General features: G+C 36.8%; 1 protein-coding gene across 8 annotated transcripts in view; it reads left to right on the plus strand.

The window, feature by feature from the left end:
• LIN54 (lin-54 DREAM MuvB core complex component) overlaps positions 1 to 17,942 on the plus strand; it is a 64,876-nt gene that overhangs the window by 17,385 nt on the left and 29,549 nt on the right. For all 8 annotated transcript variants that reach the window (XM_070263604.1, XM_023637840.2, XM_005608674.4 and 5 more), the window contains exons 3-4: positions 528 to 651; positions 6,149 to 6,291. In XM_070263604.1, the coding sequence (XP_070119705.1) occupies positions 528 to 651; positions 6,149 to 6,291 (267 nt within the window). The remainder of the gene's footprint in view (positions 1 to 527; positions 652 to 6,148; positions 6,292 to 17,942) is intronic.

A 17,942-nucleotide genomic window follows, 5' to 3' on the forward strand; every position in this document is an offset into this window, starting at 1 on the left:
CTAAAGCTGAAGATCTAATTCTAGTCCTATCTTTAATATGTATTTACATTTTGCTTCCAAGAGCCAATGTAATTATATTTGCAGGGGGTTCATTATTTGCACTATGCTTTCTTAACTTACTCTATCTTTTCATTATTGATTAATTTGTTATTTTGAGAAGGAATATTTCTGTGCCATAGTGTTTATTATTATTGTTAAATGTTTATTATTAAATAAGCATTATTATTAAAGATTAAACATTATCGTAAAATATTAATTTGGTTTTCTTCATATGCATATATCCCAGAGACTAGAATAAGAATTTGCGATAAAATGCAAAGGTATTACCATATATTGGCTTAAGGATGTGATCATATTAATATTTTGATGAATGGCTGCATTTTAAATGTTTTTAACATTAAGACTTAGATATAGTTTGCTATGAGCTGGTTTCACATGTACTTCTGTATATCGATCTTTTGTATAATTTTGATTGAATAGGTGTTTTATAGAAACAAGTGGTCTTCATAGTTATTTATATATTTCAGATTGCTAAGAAGCCTCGAACACCAACTTCTGGTCCAGTAATCACGAAGCTGATCTTTGCAAAACCAATTAATAGTAAAGCAGTTACAGGACAGACAACTCAAGTGTCACCACCAGTCGTTGCAGGTTATATTTCTTTATAGTTTATTAAGCTATATATTTACTTCCCTTTTAGGTTTAAAGAAGGCTTTTCTGCCACCTTGAAATATTTTAGTGCAACAAGTATAGCTTATTATTATAAACCAAATTAGTTAAGAAATGTTACACTTATTAAATGTGTGCTTTAAGCAAAATGCGTCATCTCAAAATCAGTCTACTACTTTAGTCTCCTTAGTTTTTGATAGAATTTTACCATGAAAGTAGCAAAGTCTTGAACTCCAATAATGCTGGCTGACACTTATATAGTGTATACTGCGTGGCCCGCACTGTTCTTAGCTCTCTGCGTGCAGTGACTTATATAATCCTCTGGCAGTCCTGGGAGGTAGGTACTAGTAACAGCCCTGCTTTGCCCGTGTGGAAACAGGCACTCAGCTAGTAAATGGCCGAGCTGGGATTTGAACCGAGGCAGGTTGTTGCTAGAGCACACGTGCTAAGTCTAATAAGTTTAAATTAATACACAGGAGAGTATAGTATTTCATGGTTTCTGTTTGAATTTTTGGTTTCAGTATGTTAATATGCTCTATATGCAGTTCTCTGTGAACAAAAAATTGTCACAATGATAGTGATTACTTAAGGGATAACAGAATTTTAACTATATTACTTTTACCACCGAATTCCTTAGTGTGGCCCAATTCTCTTTTATTATATACTTTAAAATTTGTCACCACCAATAATTATAACATCTCAGAAATCTTGCCTTTGAGTATTTCATTCTCATTATTGTTCTAGCTTATCTGCCTTTGTACTCCCAATCTAGCAATTATTTGACTTTGAAATCTCTGATCTGTTAACCCTTCCACTTTCTCGTTAAGAATCACCCTCTTTCTGTCTTCAAATTCTTCCTTACTCAACATGGAGTCCATAACCCATCATTATTGCTCCCCTGCAAACACCATTGATTCTCTTTCTTCTGTCTCTGTGATGGCCTGGTTAAGGCCAGCTCTCTTCTTACTCCCTGTCTGGCACGCAGCTCAATACTTTTAGAGAAAAGCATACAGCCATGCTGACTGGACTTTAATTCAGAGCTATCCTGACATTACTCTTTTCACCAATTAGGAGGTCATTTCTGATTTCCATTGTGCTGAGGGCTTATGGAAGCACCTCTGGATGGAAGACTTTGCCTAGGGACTTTTAAACGCTAGTTACCCATTTCTGGAATGTGTATTCTTGATGAAGGTACTTCACATGTTAACTAACCATCCCTAGGATATATATTAAAACCACGTACTACTGTCTTTGATAAATTTATGGATTGTACAACAGTAGGCAGCTCTGGAGTTAATGGCAGTGACTTATCTTTTACCTGAGGCTTTGAATGCATGTAGCAAGGCTTCTCATTTCAGCTAGTGAAAGGAGTCATGGAAAGATTGTAGTGTGAGGACATGTCGGATGAATGGATATTCTCTTTCTCTTCTGGCCCTCAGGAAAGGTTTGTGATGGTACAGGAGGCTGGTGTCTTGAGGGCTCTGTGGAAGGCAGCTATGGCCCCAGAGGAAAGATTGGACAGGGTTTGGATTTGAAGCTGGTTCAGGACCTGGGGCTTCAGGTGGCTCAAAGTGAGTAGGGCTTAGATGTATTGATGAAAAAGGGACCGCCAGTCCCCTGGGAGGTTTTGACTAGGTGGAGGGGGTTGACTAGGAAAAATGTCTCAGTGCAATGTTCTTTACTGTTTTTGAGTCTGAGAGAGTCCCTTAAAATTTTTAGTTATGGGGGGAAATTGTATGCTGAATAATTGTGGTGCTTGCAGAAGCGTCTGAATGAGTTTTTGGTTAATGTCAGATTTCACTTCTCTTACATTTGACTCTAATGGATGTCGTTGCTGGATCTTTGGGTCATTTATAATGTGTTGCACACTAATCATAGCTTCACCTTTTAATTACAGATTTATTAGCCCTACTGAAATGCACACTGGCTTTTAAAGTTTCTGTTAGTCATGCTGTATTATAATGCTTGGTTTTCTTGTCTGTCTCCTCTACTAAATAATTTTTCTTAACGGTAATTTTTTTTGGTTTTCTTTGCCATCTAGTTTTTTAAATTAATTTTTTAAAAATTGTAAAATATACTTAACAAAATTGACCATTTTATCCATTTTTCAGCAGACTCTTCAGTGGCATTGAGTGCATTCACATTGTTGTGCAGTTATCACCACCATTCATTTCCAGATGTTTTTTTATCTTGCAAAACTGTATTTCTGTACCCATTAAACAACTCCCCATTCCTCCCTCCCCCACCTCTATAATTGTCTCTATCAGTTTGACTACTCTACATATCTCATGTAAGTGGAATCATGCAGTATTTGTCCTTTCATGATTGGCTTATTTCACTCAGCATGATGTCCTCCTGGTTCATCTCTGTTATAACATGTGTACGAATTCCTTCCTTTTTAAGGCCGTATAGTATTCCATTATACATATGTACCACACTGATAGTAGTTCTTTTATCTTGTTTGTCTCCCTCTCTTCAATACCTACCGCAGTTTCTGCATCTGGATGTGGCTCTGTGGATGTGTGTTGTTGAATGAATGTGGCTGTCCTGGGAGCAGTGTAGTGGTATGGGAGGAGCCATTGGGAGACTTGCATTTTAGTCATGGCTCTTCCACTGATTTTCTCTGTGATCTTGGGTAAATATATTATCTGTTCATCTTACTTATTTCCGTAAAATGTTGATACCAACCACTTTATGAGACTTTTGAGATGTTAAATGAGATAACGAGGTCCTCATTAGCAGAGTTCCCAAGGTACAAGTTTGCTATAGTGGAGCAAACTTCATCAATGTGAAGACATTCACTAATGAATTAATCTCTTATGGAATTAGTCCTCACTCAGATATGCTGCCCCCAGCCTCTCTCATCTGTCGTCTTTGGATTATGTCTCTTGATTCTTGGAGAACACCTGACAGTACAGTGTAAATGTCTTGCACATTGATTTCAAGGTGCAATTGTGTAACTTGCATTCTTGCTTAAATCTGTCTGCGGAGCTAAGGATAAATAGGGATTTGGAGCTTGGATTAATCAGGAGAAATGCTATCTGGATAAAAAACAAGGAGGCCCCTTAAAAAGAATAACTTGAATTTTAAAGGATATAGAGGGTTCTTTTAAAAATGAATTCACTTTAAGTAACCTTTGGTATCAGTTATCCTCAAGAATTGAGGATTTTCTATATGAATGTTTTCTGAAATGTATATAATGCTTAACAAATAAGAAATTATATTAAAAATCATAAATGAGGTGCTGGCCCGGTGGTGCAGCCATTAAGTTTGCATGTTCCACTTCTCAGTGGCCCGGGGTTCACTGGTTCAGATCCCGGGTGTGGACATGGCACCGCTTGGCAAAAGCCATGCTGTGGTAGGTGTCCCATGTATAAAGTAGAGGAAGATGGGCACGGATGTTAGCTCAGGGCCAGTCTTCCTCAGCAAAAAGAGGAGGATTGGCAGTAGTTAGCTCAGGGCTAATCTTACTCAAAAAAAAAAAAACCATAAATGAGCATTTATGAAATTGTGTCTTTATTGGTAATTTGTTTTCTTAACATAATGGTTCTTGGGGCTTCAGGCTTACCCCACAGGAATAAGTTTTGGAAATGAGAGCAGGCAAACATGTTACTTCAGGCAGGCTTAGCACTTTAGGGGAGCTTTCTAAAAATATTTGATGTAGATTAATTTAGCTTATATAGAATTGACTTATTTAGTTATTAGGTAGTTCAGGTTTTAAAAAAAACCCCACCAGAACTCTCAACTGAAATTCCTTAATTAAGAAATATGTCAGTAAAATTAAATGTAACCATGTACTACAAAGAAATTGAAAAAATTCTATTAAAATATTTTTAAAATTCATAAATGTCAGATAAAACTTGTTTGACTTTTAAAAAAGAAACTTTGTATACTGTGGCATTCTTATCAGAAAAAACAGCCCAGAAGCTCTTACGTGCGGGGTCTCTATTTTTGTCTAAAGAGAAATTTCCTTCTTTTTTCTCTTTTTCACTTTCTCTTTCCCTCTCTCTCTCTTTCATCTCTACGTGTATTTATAAGTTAAATCATAGCATCTAAAGGTTAGAGGGGATTTTAGAGATGATGTAGTTAACTACCTTCTCTGCTTCTTGGGTGCCTGAATTCCCTGTTAGCCAGTTGATTTAATTCTCCATCATCTGCTGGGAATACCTTCAGTGAGTAGAAACTCACTCATGTTGAAACAGTCATTTCAGTTGAATATTTTTGTTAGAAGTGCTTTCTTAGTGCTGAACTGAAAAATTTCTGTTTCTGTGCATTAGTCCAGTGCATCTGATGTGATATAGATTGTTCTAATCCTTCACTTTCACAGCCTCTATCGGTCAGGATAATCTTGGTTTTTCTGCCATAATAAACAATCTCCAAATCTCGGAAATTTAAAAAAAACACAAATTTTATTTGTTATTTGTACTTCATGATTATCTTCATGTCCATTGGGGGTTAGAAAGGGGCTCTTCTCATCATAGTTACTCAGGGCCCCAGGCTGACGGAGGAGCTACCGTCTCAGATGTGGCGAGGAAAAGAGAGCTTTGGAAGGTCGTGCATAGGCAGTGAATGTTCTGGCCCGGAAATGACATGCATCACTTCTACTCGTAGTTCATTGGCCAGAACTAGTCATATGTCCCTAACCTGGCACAGAATGAGGAGGGTAGGAAGTGCAGTTCTACCACGTGCCCGGAGCGGGAGCGAACCAGAATACTTGGTGAGTGGCACTAATGACTCTCACAGTCTTTCAAGAATTTGGAGATGTGTCGTGTCTTTGTAGTCCTCTCTTGGCTAGGATAAAAATTCCTGCTATTTCAACTCGTTGTGTGATTTCTAATTCCTTAAGCCACCCAGACACACTATAATTTTTCTGTGTTGTTCCTGAAGGATATTGTCCAGAAGGGAACACAGTATTCCTGTTGGAATCTGGCCAGGACCGCTAGAAGAACATTTTTTTCTTTTTGGCAGCCTAAAAGCAGACAGTATTAAAGTAGACAGTGTTCAAGTTAGTCCAATACTTATGGGTTTTATAGATGTGGATTTAAGTTGTATCCTGAATAGTTTAAGTTCAAAGAGGAAGACAGCTGTAGTATAGTAGAGAACAGAGATTGAAGTTTTAAGACTTGGATTCAAGTCCTGACTTTGAGGAGCTGTGTTACACAGGGCATGTTGCTTAGTTGTCCTGAGCCTGGCTTCTGGAAGATATAACTTAACAGTATTGATGAGAATGTGAGCAGATGTGTTTTCCTGGACTTGATGTAAAGTGTTATTAAGATACTATGTGTTACTAAGCATTGTTTTGCGTCCTTCTGCCTAGGTTCACCATAGTTCATTAGGGACTCAGATGTTTAAGTTCATACGTGGATACATATGAAATAGTGAACTTAGATCCTACAGTCCTTGTTGGTGTAAATCATCATCACATACATTTTTATACTATTATTGAAAAAGTCAAACTGATTGCTGCCTCTCATTGCAGGTAGGGTTCTTTCACAGTCTACTCCCGGGACTCCATCAAAGACCATAACAATATCTGAAAGTGGTGTTATTGGATCGACTTTAAATTCTACAACACAGACACCAAATAAAATAGCCATCTCACCTTTGAAATCGCCAAATAAGGTAAAAAAAAAAAAATTTGCCACAAATGCCAAGTTTTATGGTTAATGCTTTTATTTTCTTACTGGTCACTTCAGATACTTCAGTTTTAATACGTCTCCAAGCAAGTTAGAGGCACTCATGAATACTGGATTATTTAGTAATGAAGGATATATAACAAATAAAAACTTACTCTAAACACCTAGTAACATAGTAATCATTTTGCATGCTAAGATGATTTCCGTGGCCCATATGAATGTGGATACAACAGAAATCTTTTGGATGAGGTACGTTATGTGTTTAATTCCTCTTCAGTCACTATCTGTGCAAAATTATTGTCTTTGGGTAAGTCACATATATAGCAACTATGTAAATTAAAAATGTTAAGTATAACTTTTTTTATTTTAATAGAATACTCCGTGTCTTCTGTTTAAGCTATCCTGGACTCTATGGAGGCCTGAGCTTTTGCTGTGTAACAGAGTACCCAGAGTACTAGAAATTGCCATCAAATGCCTGTAACCATATTATCAGAGTTTTTTAAGCTTAAGTACAATTCATTCAAAGCACGTGAACATTTTTCATAATTGTTTTCATTTTAAGGTGGCAGAGTACCTATCATTTGACCTTTAGGTCAAGTAAGTTGTCTTAGCTCACTTCCTAAAACATACAGATGTCGTTATACCAGCGTAACACTTGGGAAAAAGTTGTTTTAAAGGACATATTCAGGTGGAAACCCAAACGTCATTATTATGTAAGGTGCCACCTTGTGATTCTGGAAATATACTGCCCTTTGTGCCCAGTTTTTTTCTTTAATTTGTTACTGTCATAAATATAACAAATGTTAAATGTTTGCCTTACATTTTTTAAAAATTGTAGCTACTGGTTTCTGTTTTAATGAGACTTGAATTTAATGTATAAATATGTCTCTTACAGTGGGATTCTGCCTACGTAATAATGTAGATAATTATTTACTTAAATGGAATGAATTCAGCAGATGTTTGAGTGCTTACTATGTGTTGTGCACAGTGATAGGCACTGGGGATAAAAGCATGAATATGTTTTTAATTTCAAGTAGTTCAATAGGGAAGATAGACTTATGCATTAAGAATTGCCATACAAAACCCTAACAGTCACAGGTGCATTGGTGAGCTCTGCTGTGTGTGTCAGGCAAAGTTTATACCAAGGAGGCTATTCTTGAAAAGTCTTGACCTTAAAGTAGTTTGAGTCTTAGCTGTGGGGGAGCAGAGGTGGCTTTGTGGGTTGAGGTAACGAAAGCGTAGCTTTCAGGGAAGCTGTATTGCTTTGGTAGTGTGAGAGCTGAGGGTGCTGAGGTTAGATGGAAGGTCTCATTACCTTCAGGGGAGTTTATATTTTATTGTTCTAGACTTTTGTAGCTTCCCATGGCTTCTAGGACATGGTTCTCAGTCTTCTCTGCAGACTGGAATCACCTGGGGAGCTTTAATAACTACCACTGCCTGCTCTTATCCCCAGAGACTCTGTTTTAATTGGTCTGCAGTTTGGCCTGGTATCAGGATTTTTAGAAGCTCTCTAAGTGATTCTAATGGGTAGCCTAGATTTAAAACTGCTGCTCTAGGATAATAGGAGACTCCCATTTTAAAAACGATGACTCTTGTGGTATTATGAAAGATAGTTTGGGAGAAGGTAAGCCTGGATCCTGGGAGAGACCACTTAGGTTAGTGATTCGCAACCTTGGCTTTGCTTTAGAAGCACCTGGGACTTCTTGAAAGAACTAATGGCTGGGCCCTAGCTGACCCCGTTTAGATCAGTCTGTAGGCTGGGGCCTAGGCATTAGATCTAATACTTTAAAATTCTGAAGTGTAGGCCAGGGTAGAGAATCACCAAGTTAGACTGTTATTGCACTTCAGTTTTGAGCTAGGCTAGTAGTTAAGGGGATAGGGAGGAAGAAATGTATTGAAAGAGCTTTAACACATAATGACTGGATGTCGGGGTCATAGGGGGCCAGAATCTAGGATGACTCCCAGATTCCTGACTTGGATAACAGAGTAGGTGGTGGCACCGTGGACTAGTATGACTGATTTATGGGCTATATGCCTGATGGCATACAGTAAGAGCCAGCTTTGCATTCTCTCAGCCTGGACTTTAGCCATGCCATATTGGATCTTCCCTCTCTGCTTCTTGACAAGAGGTCATTTTTAACTGTAAGAACAAGCCTTATTTTGGTGATTAAATTCACAAGTATAAAAAGTCTAGTCAAAAGCTTACATCCAGTTGAGAGCTTCTCCCCTCAACTCAGACCTAATCATGCCTCAGGGACCAGGTATTGGAGAAGAGGAATGTAATCTGTTTCTTCACTCCTCTACCTCCTCCCCCTTTCTGTTTTTGGTTTCTGATTGGAAGGAAGACTAGAAGAGAAAGGACAAAGTTTTATATGACTGGGACTATTGTAATTCAACTGCTGGTGCCGCACCTCTGTGTGGCAGGTGTCCAGGTGTGGACTTGCAGAGCTGTGCATTCAGGATGGTTTTTGGAGCCCCCTGTGGGTACATCCGCATTGCCTGGTTCCCTGTCATGGGTCTGGTGCACACTTCAGCTACCTTTGACGGTCTCCTCTTAGCTCTCTCTTGGTTCTTGTAGTCCACCCTACAGCCTGTTACAGCTGAGTGCCCTTACTCCAGAAGGCACATGTCTTTGGCCCATGAAGATGCTTTAGCCCTTCTGCAGCATCTACTTGACTAATGGGAACCTATTAGAACCTAGTGATAAAAGTGCAGCTTGTCTAACTGCTGTCCTCTGTGTCATTGCTGTGCCATTTTGACAGCTCCATGCTTTCAGAACTTCTTGCTTTCAGAATTCTCCAGACTGGTACCAGTTTCTGTGTTCACGTGTGCCCTAAACTCCTGGCGATATGTGTCAGGTTCTCCCAAGAACTCTCTCACTGCGTTCAATTCTGTTGGCTAGACCAAGCTGGGCTCAAGAGTTTCTTTATCTCAGTATGTTGCCAGCCAAAGATTCAAGTGTCAGTTTTCCCTTCTTATAGCTATCACCCAGTCTATCCCAGAGGTTTTCTTGGAGAACTCCTGCCTTTGTTCTCACTGAGGTGTAAAGCCCTACCATTCTCTGTGTTTATGAATTCACTTCTAATTCAAGTCTGTTTTGTTTCATTTTCAGTAGGCAGGAGGTGGATGATAGGGATGCTGTCTTTTAGTAAGGGTGGCATAGATGTCTTTTTTATGCTGGGGGGAAGTTTATCATTTGTAGTTCTCAGTTTTGGGGGCCTTATTTCAGCCAAATTTTGAGAGAATAGAAAACATATATACTAGAGAAGGAATATAGAAGGAGTTTGGGCAAAGAGATATTGTTTAGTTCTTGGAGATGTTTGTCATTGAAATACCCAGTGATTATCTAAAGGAGGGTATCTTTAGAAGGCTGAAATAGACAGTGGCTAAAACTATGCATACAGATAAAATCAACCAGAGAGCATGAGGTTTTGTGTAGATTGAAAAAAAAGCAGGACTGGATCACAGAATGTTGAGTTGGTAGGAGAAAAAGGAGCCAGTGGAAGAGAAAGAATGGTAAGAGAGGTAGTAGGAGAAACTAAGAAACGTGGAAGGAGAGACTTCAGGAATGATATTGGGCTACAATTTCAAAGGTCATAGAAGAGTCAATTAAGAAAAAGACTAGAAAGTAAGGATTTGCTGGAAATCTTGCTCTCATTGATCGAAAGTGGTCAAAAGGAAACCCCTGGGCACTCACCCTTTCCTACCTGCCAGCATTCATAATCTGACCATCTGCCTTGAATCTTCCAGGACTTCTCTCGTTATTTATCCCTGTTTATATTGGGTACCACCAGAAAGCCCAAACTTCTAGATCACTTTCATCTCCCACACCTAGTCTCCCTCAGGCTGTCAGTATTTTCTGTCCCCTCTCTCACCCATCCCCACCTCTTGAAATCTTTCCAGTGTGTCCTATCTGGAGTTCATAATCAAAATCCCCTAAATCCTCAACCTCTTCACTGAATATTCCTTTTATCTTTTTCCTCGAATGGATACCTGGCTCTCCCTGAGGATACTGCTTCCACTGCAGACTTCTTAAGTGATGGCTGTTTCTCTGCTTCAGCTCTTGTACCACTGAGCCTAGAAGGGGGGATGTGGGGGACAAGCATCTTCCTTGCTTCTTATTACAGTTTGCAGACCATTCTCCCTCTCTTCTCCATCTTTTAAACTAACGTTGCCAGGTTTGTTGTGGGAAGTTGGGCATGTCTAACGTCTTCTTAATTTACTGATATTATAGTTATCTCTTATTGTAGGACAAATTTCTTCCATTGTATTTATTTTCTAAAGTAACCCTCAGTTTTCTTAAGAACTTATTAGACATTCAAATAAGCATTAAACAAATGAAAATGTGATTCTGCATGGCTTTCTTTTTGCTTTAGATTTTAGCAGTGCTGTTATCCTCTACTTTCTGACTTTCAATGTGTCTTTCGTCCTGTAATCTTACTCTTCCCTTTTAGTATTGTTTTTTTCTTGGCATATTTTGGTTTATTTCAGAAATGCAATGTGGTTTAACATTAAAAAATCTATCCGTTGAATTTACAACATTAATAAGACAAAGGAAAGTAATTATATGAATGTATACATCTTAACACGGGCAAAAAAGCCTGATAGTAGCCAGCCTCCATTTTGCTGCAAAATACTTGAAACAATAAAAATAGAAGGATAATTTCATAATTTGAAAAGGGAGAAAATACATCAAACTTTGTGTAATGGTGCGATATTGAACAAGGATACCCACTTTCAGTACTTGTTCAATTCTACTGCAGTCTGAATTAATGTAGTAAGGCAAGAACAAGAAATAAATGGTATCAGGCTTCAAAACAAAATAAAAAATTGTCACAGTTTACATGTTACATTATTCATATTACTACGTTATTGTTTGTATTATAGACATTATTCATATTCATGTAAAATTTAAGAATCTGCTGTTGAATATTAGAATTAATGTATAAATTTAGCAAGATGATTAGATAAATAGTCAATATAAAAAATCAGTATTTATAGACCATTTGTGTTTAATATAATTGTTGATATGATTGGATTTAAATCTTGCATCTTACTAGTTATTTTCTCCTTATCCCATCTGTTCTTTTTCTTTTTTTAGCTTTTTCTGCCTTTTAGGCAAATTGAATATTTTTTATGATTCTATTTTATCTCTACTATGGCTTGTTATAGTTAAATTTTTTTTTTTAATTTATCGATTACTCTAGAGTCAAATATACGTTGCTGACTTGCCACAGTCTAACTTCACATTTGCATCGCTTCTTGTAGGGTAAGAACAACGCGGTGCTTCCGCTTCCTCTCTCCCATCCTTTGTGCAGTCATTGTGAAGCATTTTACTTTTGTTGAATTTACATCTTATAAACGCCATAGTACATTTTACTATTTTTGCTTTACATAAAATTATCTTTTATAAAGCGATTAAAAATAAGAAAAACAAGTCCTTGATTTATTTTCATTTTAACCATGTCCTACACACTTCCTTTCTTTGTGAAGGCCCCAGTGTCAGTCTGATATCAAACTCCTTCTTAAAGATCTTTCTTTAATATTTCTTTAAGGAAAATCTCCTGATGAGAGATTCTCTCGCCTTTTGTTTGCCTGAAAAAGTCTATTTTGCCATTATTTTTGAAAGATATTTTCATTGGGTAAAAATTCTGGGTTGACAGTTTTCCCCTAGTACTTTACAAATGTCACTCCATTGACTTCTAGATTGCACAGTTACTGGCGAAAAGTAATCTGTAATTTTTGTCTTTTTTTCCTTTGTGTGTAATGTGTCTTTTTTTTTTTTTCTAGCTGCCTTCAAGATTTTTTCTTTATATTTGGATTTCTGTGGTTTGACTATTATGTATCCACATATATGTTGTGTTGTTTTCTTTTTTAGACATATATTTATCTTGATTTTAAAGTTCCTAGGATCTATGATTTATTTTCTTTTATTTTGGGGAAACTTTTGGGCATTTTCTCTTGAAAAATTTCTTCTGCCTTATTCTTTCTTTTCATTCTAGAACTCCAATTTCAAAGATGTTAGACTGATAAACTTCCACAGCTCTTGGAGGCTCTATTCTTGCTTCTCCTCTCCCACTTTTTTCTTTGTCTTTCAGTTTGGATACTTTCTGTTGACATATCTTCAAATTAGTTGATTCTTTCCTCAGTTGTGTGGAGCCTCTTAATGAACCATTGAAGAACTTCTTTATCTCTGCTAATAGTATTTGTTTTATTTCTGGCCTTTCCATTTGACTCTTTCATATAGTGTCCATCTCTCTGCTGCAGTTCCCCTCTGCTCCTTGCCTGTTGCCTTCCTTTCCCACCAAATCTGTTAACGTGTTAATCATAGTTATTTAAAAGTTTTTATCTGGTGGTTGCAACATCTAGGTCATCTCTGAGTCTGGCTCTAATTTCATTACTGGAACAGCCATCAGAATTTTTTTTTGTTTTTGTTTTTGGATATTTAAGCTTATATATCTTGGGTGGGGAAACCATATTCTCTTAAAGGTAGGTGACTTAGCATGCAGAGTGAAGCCGGGCTGTTGATTCATATCAAATCTGTTCAGAGAGACTTCAGGGTAGTTGAACTTTTGGATACCTGAAGTTCAAGAAAGCTTTGCAGAGCTTGGGTTCTGGAAAATTGGATCAAAGAAATGAGAGTTAGAAACCTCGAAATCCTTTCTTTCCAACTAATTTGGTCTTACAGTAAGTAAAATTCCTAACATGTGAGGCCTGGTCACACTTCATATAATGTTGATGGATTCTTTTCTTTCTCTTAATGTCTCTGTGGTCAACATGAATACGTCTTCAAAATATCTTTCTCTTTACTTCTAAGTCTATGCAAATGCTCCGGGACGTCCTTGAACCCATCGTACGTATGCTGCTTGTCAGTTTTGCTCTCCTACCCAAGGGAGTGCTCTTCTGTCTTGGCCTTTATTTGGGCAAACAGATCTTTCCTGTTTGCCCTGCCTCTGGTAAGTAATTGAACCAGCACATTGCCATTTAGAATGCAGAATGTGCTTGACTCCCCTGTGAGGGATTTCAGAGCATAAGCTTTGTACAAATGGTTTAGTAGAAGTTTCTTACTTCTGTGATGTCTCTGCCCAGTATAACTTCTTGCATTCTTCTGCTTCTAGGTCTTCTAGCTTGGGTAGAATTCTATGAAGCTTCTATGATTAAATTCTAGATTCATTATTTTACTGTAGTTGCTTTATTATTTATCTATCCCTCCATCCATTAATCATCTTATTTTTTAAATGCATTTCAAAGTAAGTTGCACATATCCAGTATACTTCTCCCCATATATTTCATCAAGCATACCATTAACTAGAATTCACTGTTTTTTTAGAGGATTTTTTTCCTTTAAGGTAAAATTTATGTATACTGAAATGCTCAGATTTTAAAGATCCCGTTGGATGCATTTAGATCAAATGCATACCTCTGTGCAGCCCAAACCTCTGTCAAGATAAAGACCATTGTTCTCACCTTGGGAAGTTCACAAAGTAATTTTCCTAACTGTTTCTGAATGTATCAGGATGAAACAATGTACCTACATTTGATAGGTTTTGGTAAAAAGCCTTTTTGAAATATTTCCTAGAAATTAAGAAGCAAACGACTGCAGATTATTAAAAATTCTTTTGCATCTAGTTTAGATAGGTTCTAATTTTTTTCTTTCTACTAAATTGAAGGAGGACTTAAGTTGGTTTTCAGATCATTAAAAATAATTTTTGATGGTAGAATATAATGTGATTTTGGTATAAAACTCAAAATTAAAAATATTAATGTGTATTATTACAATAAATATCCTTTGTTCATATATTCTTATTTGTGAAAGCAGTGTTGTTCACTGTTTATATTTATGAAAAAATACAGATAGAATTGGTGCTGAATCTCACTCTGGAAATATGTAATATTCATCTATGGATATAGGAATTAGTCTTTAAAAATGAGTCCTGTCCATCTTATTGAGAGATGTTTCCAATAAAATCTTTTTTGTTGTAATAATCACAATTTGTGATATATTTATGTTGCTTTGATTAATTGTATATAATAATTATATTATTAACTCAATCCAAACAAAATTATTTAATATTTAGAGCTTTACCTAGGAGGAATAGGAAATAATGCTTTTAAAATTTCAATTTATAGTCATGCATTGCATAATAATGTTTCAGTCAACAACGGACTGAATATTGGATGGTGTTCCCATAAGATTAGTACTATATATTCTAGGTGAGTACCATATAGCCTAGGTGTGTAGTAGGCTAGACCATCTATGCTTGTGTAAGTGTACTCACTGTATGATGTTCGCACACAGACAGAATCACTTAGTAATGTGTTTCTCAGAACGTATCCCTGTCATTAAGTGACTCATGGCTGTATATACATCGTTTTGTTTCAGAGAATTATAATAAAAGTATTTCAAATATAAAAATGTTACATTAGAATAAAATTTTTTAGGGGATATTGAATTCAAATATAAATTCACAGAGGAAAAGGAATAATGTAAATTTCTGACTGCTAAAGAATGATTTATTTATATTATTTAAAATATAAATACTAGTGAGTATCAAATCAATTTGTTGCTTTGATTCTTTTGAATACATTTTAAAAAGTGATGTGAGAATTTTATTTTTAAATGCTAATATTTTTAATAGGCTGGAAATTACAATAAACTGAGTGATGTTCTCCATCTCCCTAAAGATTGTCTGCGTTCCAGCCAGCTGGAAGGGAAAAGACGTGGAGAAGCACACGTGGGAGGCTTTTATGGGCCATACCTGGAAGAATGCGTATTGCATGCGTTCACTTCACTAGCTAAAACTCATTCACATAGCCTTACCTGACTGCAAGGACGGCTTGGAAATAATCTGGCTATATGCGTAGGAGGCAGAAGAGAATATAGATTTTGGTTAGCAGCAAGAAGTCTGTAGCATAATCGTCCATATATAGCAAATAGTGCTACATTAACACAGGTAATTGGCATTAGGTAGGCAGGAAACTGGGAGCCTGAATAAGAATGAAGGTTTTCTGTTATAAAGAGCCACTCTTCCCATTCTGTTTATCAGTGGTTATCAAGTATTTATTTGAGGTCTGTGTGTGCCATGTGCTGAGACTGTGGGAAATACAGAAGAGTTACAGTGGTTGGGCAGACAAAATTGAATGCAAGTAAAACAATAGTGAATAATGAAATTGTGTGGTGTAGACTGGGTATAAGAGGAAGGAGAAAGAGATAAGTCCTAGTATTTCCTTGATTCACCATTCAGCAGATACTTACTGAATGCCTACGGTGTGTTAGGGGCTGTGTTCTTTGGGGAAATAATAGAGAGCAAAATAGACATTCGAACCTGAAGTCTTTGGAGTTGGGGGAGGGAGTGTGAAGGAATGAATCAAATAATTATACAAACATATATAATTGCAAAACCAAGAAAAGACACATGACATGTGGGATGGTTAGAGAAGGCGTCCCTGAGCTAAGGTTTTATGTGGATAGGAATTAGAGACATCAGCTATGAGAGTGAAGGACTGGAAGTGAAATAGGTACGTACACATGGAAAAGTGAGACAGCTACTCTGATTGGAATAATTAAAGCTTTGGAGGGAGTGGAGAGCATATAAACATAGGGTTAGATTATAGATAATTTTTAACATGAAGCAAATTTAGGCTTAAATTTGTCATTAAAAGGAGACTTATGGAATACTTCTGAGGCAGCAAGAGATATAATAAAAGTATGAAAATGAAGTTTGCAAAAAGTTAGGCAATGTCTGTATGGTGGATTCAAGGCAGGCAGAGACTGATTATAAAGCTGATTTTGGGGCTGGCCCCGTGGCTGAGTGGTTAAGTTCCCCTACTCCACTTCGGAGGCCCAGGGTTTCGCCGGTTTGGATCCTGGGTGCAGACGTGGCACCACTCATCGGGCCATGCTGAGATGGCGTCCCACATAGCACTACCAGATACACAATTACCATATACAACTATGTACCAGGGGGCTTTGGGGAGAAGAAAAAAAAAGGATTGGCAACAGATGTTAGCTTGGGTGCCAATCTAAAAAAAATAAAAGAAAGCTGATTTTGAGTTGTTTTGCAAATATCCAGGCAGGAAGTGATATGAGCAATGACAGTATTGAAAAATTGAGAGAACAGTTTTGAGACAGAGGTTTCAGAAGTTAATAGCTTTTGCTGTGAAGCTCTTTCATGTTTGGCTTGGGGGTGGTCGTGGTGGTAATGAGTACAATTTGAAGTGAAGGGATTCTGTTTTCCTGATAAACTTTGACGTAGATTTTTCTAAGATTAAAAAGAGTTGGAGGTGAGGTGACTACAGGCTCTAGGCTTCATTGATTCTGTTGCCTGAATTTTTATTTTATATATAGCTTCCTCATACCAGGACCCATTAGCCAGAATAAAGGAGCAGAAGGAATAAATGACTGAGAATTTATTCTCTTTTCTATGTTACAGTACTGATTTTGTTTTATACTTTTATAATTATGTTGACTGAATACCTGTGGTGTCCTGATGCCATATTTTTTTAACTTTTTTTTTTTTTTTTGGTGAGGAAGATTTGCCTTAAGCTAATATCCTAATATCTGTTGCCAAGCCTCCTCTTTTTTTTTTTGGCTTGAGGGAGATTAGCCCTGTGGTAACATCTGTGCCAGTCTTCCTCTACTTTGTATGTGGGATGCCTCCACAGCGTGGCTGATGAGTGAAGTAGGTCCACACCTGGGGTGTGAACCTGCAAACCTGGGCTGCTGAAGCAGAGCGTGTGCAACTTAAACCACTTGGCCATGGGGCCAGCCCCCTAAAAACTTTTTTACTGTAGAAATTTAAAATATATTAAAAAGTTAAAATAGTGTAATTAACCCCATGTACCCTTTATCCAACTTTAGAATTAGTGGTTTGCATTGCTTTCATCTATGACCTTCCCCTAACTTTGGTTTTTTAAAAAATAAATCATGTCATTTCATCTGTAGATTTTTTTACACGTATATATAAAAAATAGGGACATTGTTTTTAACTTACCCATGTTCCTTTAATGCTATTAAATATCTAGTTAGTTCACATTTCCCTGATCATTTTATTTATTTTTACACTATGTTTGAATTTGGGATTCAGAAAAGTTTGTGAATGATTGATATTTCTTTTAGTTTCTTTATCTCTTTTTCTTTTCATCTTTTTTTTTTTTTTTTTAGAGAAAAGCAGGTTGTTATATTCTACAGTTTTTCACAGTCTGGATCTTGCTGGTTGCATCCCTATGGTACTGTTTAGTGTCGAGAATTCCTGAAACCCCCATGGCTCCTATATCTTTACACCTTACCATATGTTTTTGTTGATGTTTTCTCCCAGTCTATGATTTACCTTTTTATTCTCTTAACAGTGCCTTTTGCAGAGCAGAAGTTTTTAATTTTAATAAAGTTTGACTTACCAATTTTTTCTTTCATGAAATGTGCTTTTGGTGTTGTATCTAAAAAGTTATCACCAAACTCAGGATAACCTAAATTTTCTCCTTATATTATCTTCTAGGAGTTTTATAGTTTTAGGTCCATAATCCACCTGTGAGAGGTGTAAGATCTGTGTTGGGATTCATGTTTTTGCATGTGGATGTCCTGTTGTTCCATTTGTTGAAAAAACTATCCTTTCTCCATTGAATTTGCCTTTGCTTCTT

The sequence above is a fragment of the Equus caballus genome, chromosome 3 (assembly GCF_041296265.1).
Source record: "Equus caballus isolate H_3958 breed thoroughbred chromosome 3, TB-T2T, whole genome shotgun sequence".
In the NCBI taxonomy this organism is placed as follows: domain Eukaryota; kingdom Metazoa; phylum Chordata; class Mammalia; order Perissodactyla; family Equidae; genus Equus; species Equus caballus.